Source organism: Eretmochelys imbricata, chromosome 1 (assembly GCF_965152235.1).
Source record: "Eretmochelys imbricata isolate rEreImb1 chromosome 1, rEreImb1.hap1, whole genome shotgun sequence".
Lineage (NCBI taxonomy): Eukaryota > Metazoa > Chordata > Testudines > Cheloniidae > Eretmochelys > Eretmochelys imbricata.
In genome coordinates, this window is record NC_135572.1 from 311,397,631 (window position 1) to 311,405,130 (window position 7,500).

At 38.5% G+C, this 7,500-nt stretch overlaps 1 protein-coding gene across 22 annotated transcripts in view; it reads left to right on the top strand.

The window, feature by feature from the left end:
* Nucleotides 1–7,500, top strand: part of FOXP2 (forkhead box P2) — a 240,421-nt gene that overhangs the window by 190,693 nt on the left and 42,228 nt on the right. For all 22 annotated transcript variants that reach the window (XM_077807815.1, XM_077807820.1, XM_077807822.1 and 19 more), the window contains 2 exons: nucleotides 3,076–3,163; nucleotides 5,786–5,869. In XM_077807815.1, the coding sequence (XP_077663941.1) occupies nucleotides 3,076–3,163; nucleotides 5,786–5,869 (172 nt within the window). The remainder of the gene's footprint in view (nucleotides 1–3,075; nucleotides 3,164–5,785; nucleotides 5,870–7,500) is intronic.

The window sequence follows — 7,500 nt, forward strand, 5'->3', positions numbered from 1 at the left end:
TTTTCAAGCTTTTTAATCTCTTGTCTGTTTTAAGACACTCAAATCATATTATTTATATTAACAATTTATCATTAGTGCACTTTAATTACAGTGTGCATTACTTATTATATTAATACTTTCTTATATAAATATGTGTAGTTAATAACAGTTTAATATCAAATTTGTGACCATGATAACAAGTGGAAAAAATCCCCTTACTTATTCAACCATGTATTAAAGTACAAAATTATGAAGAAAGTTGCATTTATTTTGCCCCTTTCATCTCATCACCCAGTTTCAGACCAATAATCCATCTCAGTTGGGACTTCTTCTAACATTCCAAACTTCAGGAAGTTTTCTGATAACTCGATCTGCAAGGCAAGAAACAAAAAACGTATACTTTGGATAGATTCACAGCCTTCCAGAGGTACAAAATTTATTTCTAGTCCTGGCAGATTGCAAAATATTGGACCCTAAATTTGGAGCAAAAAAGGTATTTTAGAGGTTTTTAAAATGTATTAGACATAATTTTTCTGTCACTACACTGCCTGGACATTCATGATAAATAAAGAAACTAGTCTTCACAGGCAGAGGGATAAGAAAAAATCATCCTAATAAAAATTTTAAAACTCCTATCACTTTCCTAAAATAATTTTTCTCTAAAATACAAAACATAAACAACTATATGATGGACATAATGACATAAAGGTTGTGTTGGCACTCATTAGTATCAGGAGATTACTTTGTAACCCTCAACACATGTGCCGTAGTCTCTCAGGTCACTATGTGATCATACTGAAATTGCTTTTATACTGGACTTCCTTCTTCCACGTTGCAGATAGCTGTTATATTTTAAGTTCCTCAGAGATGTGACTCTGTCTATCTCTGTTCTGTAAAGTGTCATGCAAACATATGATGCTATATTAAGTAATACATAATAATGAGTATGCAGTCATCTCAAGCAGGTGTGTGGTGTGCAAACACACACATGTCCTCTATCTCTCTCTGTTTTTCATTTTTATTTTAAAATCGACACAGCTATGCATTAGGTTTAGAATTACTCTATCCACTTTATCTAGAAACTAGTAAGTGTCTCAACTTCGTAATAAATTACCTGAAAACATGTTAAAAATGAATATTGTGTTAATAAATCACATACATTGTAAGAATACAGATATGCCTGTGTAGTGAAGAGGATGTTGTGAAAGGCCATTCAGTAAATGTATTAATTAATTAACTGATTATCTATTTATCCTAATTTCAAAATCAGTGGAAATGAACCCATCATAAAAAAATGAGAATTTTTGACAATTCATTCTTTCTGATGAACATACCTGGTTGGTGAAGTGAAATTATTCTTTTAAATAAAAATTTTAGAAAACAAAAGAACACATTCTAAATATACCGAGTCTTATTTCTAAGGCTCCATCTTCCATTTTTGCACCTGCAAAAAAATTAGGGGGATGCAGTTTAAAACTAAGGGCCACAAGCTTTGTGGCCTCAGGTGAAAGGAGATGACATGTCTTTGAATCCATTTCTGGTGAAACTTAAGCTTATTGCAAGTAATTCTCTCCAATATTTAAATTAATTAATTTTAGGTTCACATAAAACTACTTTATCTAAAACTAAAATGTCATACTTACTTCTTTTCCCCACACCTCTTGCACTGGTAGTAAAACCTCTCCGTCAAACCTCACTCATATGCAAATCCGATCATCAGCATAAAAAAAAATCGTGATTTCTATTCTTTTTTTAAAAACTAAAGATACAGTAATAACAAAGAGCTGTGGTGAGGATGAGATGCAATGTCCTTTGTTTTTTCGTTGTTCGTTCACTAAGAGGCAAATCCTGCCTACAGCAAAAGAATCAAGGAACTATGTTGTACAGTGAGGAGTTCGGAAGAAGAAAGGAGGGAGGGAGTTATCTTTTCCTAGGGCATGGATGGTGGTATCTATGGCCATGATTCTGCACAATAGTTCCTGCAGCTCTTGTACCTCTGGTCTACATTTTTGCAGAGCCAATGTCCTGGCCTCCATTTCTTCCTTGTCCTGCTCCCCAACCTTCGCTACACTGTTGTGAAAAAGAGAAAACCCACATCATGCAGCCTATGTGCTATAAACAGGGCCTTCCACAATTTGGAGGGAGGAGGCATAATTTGCCCTAAGAGTTGAAATCAACTCTCCTGTCTCCTGCCTTGTGCAGTGATGGCCCATATGTATCTTAAGAGACAATAATCTCCTGTCCCTAGGCTGTGCCCAGCTTACTGGCTGCCTCTTGGCTACTATGTGCTCTTTCCCCCATACAAGAGATTTGGTTTCAGATTTGCATAATTGCTGGTCAAATGGTCACATCTTGGACCCTCCTCCAAGAGGCTGCCAGGGGGCGTCGCTCTGCAGTGCATACAAGGTGTGCAGTTGACCTTTGCCATTGCCTCACACTTCCCAGCTGATCCTCGTTTGTGGAGCTGCATCAGTTTTATTGTGTTCTGAGACTTCTTTTGGGGGTTATTAGTGCAAATCAGTGAGGTTCTACTATTGCTTGCTGTCCCTTAGTATTTGTGATGCCAGATTGTTTTAAAAAAAAAATTAAAGAAGAGCAGATAAAGAGCATCATGGGGGCTGCACTAATTCAGGACATCCTGAAGGAGTCACTACAGCAGCTGGGGATCAGTGGAGTCTAAGGATGTACTGGCCACTTACTTATACCAGCAGCAGGGTGTGGAGGTAGTGTAGAAATCACTATGTTGGCTCTGTACCACTCAAGGATCCCTTTCACAGGAGAAATCCGTTAGTAGACAGGTAGTCTGGTTTAGGGGCTGCTTTGTGCTGGCAGAGATGTGCAAAGTAACCTGAACACACAGGAGAATTGGGCCCCTAGCGTTTATCAGCTGGGAACACTATGGATCAAAATAAAAATTTCACAGAACTGATAGTTATCTTACATAGTTTTATACTAGGCATGTTCAACTTAGAGCTTTTCACAAATGTTCCATTGACATTAATGAGAGTCCCATCCACAGAAGAAGCAAATTTGATTTATAAAGAAATTATGCTCACCTTAATCCTGTATTTTATTAGTATTTTCTTTCTTTACTAGGCACCTTAACAATGAACATGCATTGGATGACAGAAGCACCGCTCAGTGTCGGGTGCAAATGCAAGTGGTTCAGCAGTTAGAAATACAGGTTTGTTACATGGTCATATTATCTATTTATTTTAAAGGTCTTTGAATGTTTCTGAAACTTTGTTAAAAACTTTCATGTTTTGAAACGCTCGGCGATTTTCTGAAGTCAGCTGTGTAGTGGATTGACCCGAATTTCAGCTCTGACAATGACTTCTTCGGTGGCTTTGGGCGAGTCACCTAGCCTGTTTCGTGTCTCAGTTTTCCCATCTCTAAATTGGGGCAACAACATACTTGTGAGGTAGTTAATATTGGGGGAATTACTTAGTTAATATGTGTATGTCACTTTGAATCTGTAAAGCACTGTGTAAGTGCTAAGTATTGCAATAAATGTCTGGCAACATAGGGTTTATGAATTGCTTTCTGTTTTACACCAGCCACCAGAATAGCTGCACTATGGCTAAGGCACTTAGTGTACAATGCACAGTCTCTTAGCACTTAAGCTAATGTAGAATCTTCATCAACAATAGTAGAGAGCCTGTGATACTCAGTTGAGCTATTCTGACTCAGTCCAGGAGGAAGCATTGTCATGCATATGTATGGATCCCATCTTCTAGTCCTGGCACAGACAAACATCCCTTTGGAGTCATCACAACTGCAGAACTATTGCTTAAAGATGTTGGGCCAAATCTTCAGCTATCGGCAAGGAGTGCTCTCTGGGGTCCCCCAATCCTACAGCCACTTTGTGCTGGTCCTATCTTCTGGCACAGAGGTAGTGTGAACTGAAAGACTTGAGAAACCGCTACGGCAGAGATCACCAGCATTCAGGGACGGTCGCAGCCATATTACCTTTCCCTCAGCCATGCCACCACCATGGGCTGCAAGGGGTAATCATCCGGGGCTATATCCACTATGGTTAGAGTCATTTGTACTATGCAGTGCTGCAGAGCAACAGGATCACAGCCTAGGATTGGTCCTCTCTCTTTTGTGTTTGTTTATGTATGAAGAAGTGATGCACTTGCAGAGGAAAGATATAGAGCTATTTACATTTCTTGACTTTTGGTAAATGATATGTTATTGATGTAACATGGACACATTTTGTGTATGAATTTTTGTTTCTTCTTTACAAAACTAATGCTATTTGGTTCTTTTGTATTTTAATATCAGAAACCAAAAATAATTATGAGAAAATATAATCATCTCACTTTTTTCCCTTCATGTATGTGAACTACAAACCAAACAAAGCTCTAGTTGTTTTTAGATGCTCAGAGCTTACAGGCTTAATGTTGGCTCATCTGGCCTTTTTTTCTTAGTTTTACATCATGGCAAATGGCATGTTTCTAAAGTGTCGTGCATATAATGTAAAGCCTAGAAAAAAATCTTTTTGCTCTCCTGCCTCAAGTGTGTTTTTAATTAAAGATGCACTATCCAAATTATATCTAGTACTTTCTTCTATGTAGGAGTAATAGCAAAATGTCAACAGTAGCACAGGTAGTACAGAACCTATTTTTTGTTGCTCTGTATAATGAGCTAGTCCAGTTGTCTACTTTAACACATTCCTAATTTTGTGTTGTAGCTCTAGCATTTGAACTAATTTTAACACAAAATTAATGCAAGAAAGCTTTACAAGCCTCTAAGAAAACAGCAATGTTAACCACTAACTGATTTCTTATTTCCACAAGCGCGGTAATAATTTTGTTGGTATCCAAATTAATGTCATTAGAACACAACTTGTAAGTAGTAGTTCTTTTTACCTAACTTTACTGTGTAAAACAATAGATATTTTTCTTTGTATCTATTTACCTTTTATCAGCATTTTCAACATTTTAAAACACTTTTCTATGTTTTTTTTTAATGTGGCAAGATCTCTAGAATCTGAAAAGACAATTATTTTGTATGGTGAATGATGTGAAAATCAATCATGAATCCAAATAAAACACAGGTTTTGTAAAGAACATGAAATGTTTTCTGAAGCAGATGTAAGGGTTTCTTAAGGACCGTTTACAATTTATAGAGGGTCTGCTGCAACGTAACCGTCCAACTGAAGATTCTGCTTGCAGTGTGACCAATTATGCCATTTTTTGCTTTGTCTGACTGATAGAAAAGTAAGGTCCATCACTTGTAATGAGACCCAGTGCAGTGTAGATGCCGACTCAGTGGCAGAGTTCAGCGTTTCACACTGCCTGGTCTCTGTCACTCTATTGAATTAGATTGATGATAGCAGATTGCAGGGGGCACTAACTGGACCTCAGTTGGAAAGGATGAAGTGTGTAGACAATCCTGGCAGGCACTGTGCTTTGAGGACCCTTCACCCCTTCACAGCTATTGGCACTAGTCCATTGCTAACAGTGTCCACAGGACTTTAAAGAGACACTATGGGCCTTCTAATTTATGGTCTTAGTAACTTGTTACTGTCGATGCAACTGTGACCTCAATTCTCTTATTGACAAAAAGATGAAGTGTTATTTGTTTTCTCTGACCTTTTAACATAAGAAAGGCTATAAAAGTTTTTTTTTTTTCTCCTAGCCAAAGTTGCGTTTCCTCTTGGATAACTTTCTACTGACATAGGCTTTTATATGCAGGAATCATTACAGTGAGACAAGCTCAATGATAAGATGTATCACTGCAATAAAATAGCTGTATCAGTCATTTCTAAAATGCTTCTGATCTCACTCTTTCTTAACAGCTTTCTAAAGAACGTGAACGTCTTCAAGCAATGATGACCCACTTGCACATGCGACCCTCGGAGCCCAAGCCATCTCCAAAACCTGTAAGTGCATATTGCTTTATAAACAGTAAATAGGTCTACGAATGTAACAGACTAAGAAAATGAACAATTTCATGACCGTTGGAAAACAATGAGTGTGATGAAAAATATGGCAATAAAATGAAGGTAAAATGCAATAGCTTGTCAAATTGTATGTTTCTTTAAAAGTAATGCTATCTTTTACAAAATCTATCCAATCTACACCATAGGTGACACTAAACAAAGTACACCTATAAGTGCACAAATCACTGCCTTGGGACTGAAGCTAGAGAGAATATCTTTTTTGATAGGTTTACAGATATTAAAAGAAAACCCACTTGGAAAAACTTGGAGTTCAGTGGACTCTGTAGCAGCAGGAAGCAAAGGTAGAAAGGTATCTCAGTCCATAGGAGAATATCTAGATTAGTCATAAGGTACGCACAAAAATGCTGCTGTTGTTTTTAAATCTCTTACTTAACGAATAAATTGCCTCATGCAGCAAATTCAGCATGATTTTTAACATGATTTGTATTTCAGTTCCAGTAAAGGGTACAGCATTAGACATATGATACAGTATCACATGTGCAGGGACATTTGTTGAAAAGTCAATATTTGCCCATTACCACACAGTGTTACATAAGGCCTCAATCCTGCAAACTGATTAGCAGTTGGATTCTTGTGCTCACACAAAGTTCCATTAAGCTCAGTGGAGCTTCACACAGGCAAAAGGGTCGGCCCAAGCAGGTCCAATTTGTAGACTCAGGGCTTGTCTACTGTACCCACCGAATCGGTGGGTAGCGATCGATCCAACGGGGATACATCGAATGCTGAGCACTCTCCCGTCAACTCCAGTACTCCACCAGAATGAGAAGCATAAGCAGAGTCAACGGGAGAGTGTCAGCTGTCGACTTACCCGCAGTGAAGACACCATGGTAAGAAGAGCTAAGTACATTGACTTCAGCTATGCTTTTCACGTAGCTGAAGTTGCGTATCTTAGATCGACCCCGCGCGGTAGTGTAGACAAGCCCTCAGAGTCTAAGGGTATGTCTACTCTTACCGGGGATTGACGCTGCGGTGATCGATGCACCGGGGGTCGATTTATCGGGTCTAGTGAAGACTCACTAAATCAACTGGAGATTGCTCTCCCGTCGACTCCGATACTCCATCGGAACAAGAAGCATAAAGTAAGTCAACGGGAGAGTTTCTCCCGGTGACCCAGTGCGGTGTAGACACCACAGTAAGTCAACCTAAGCTACATTGACTCTAGCTACATTATTTACGTAGCTGCAGTTGCATAACTTAGGTCGACTTACCCCCGTAGTGTAGACCAGGCCTAAGGTACCACCGTACTTCCCTATCCTAATAATACACAATAATGTGATATGGTAACCGTGAGTAAATATTGACCTTTTAATGGTAACCACTGTACATTTTCATGAACATGAAAAAAAAATGCCAGTGCTTCAGCATGAAATACTGGGGCATTCATGAAAATCTGCATCTCTCCAGGAAACACAGGCATAAGAAACACAATCTGTTTTAAAGAGCACACTTGCATATCACACCCAGTTAACGTTTACATAAAAGGATACAACAGTCTCTCTTGTGTTTCCAGCTCCACGTACTTCAAAGAAAATCTTTGTTTGAGGTCACAC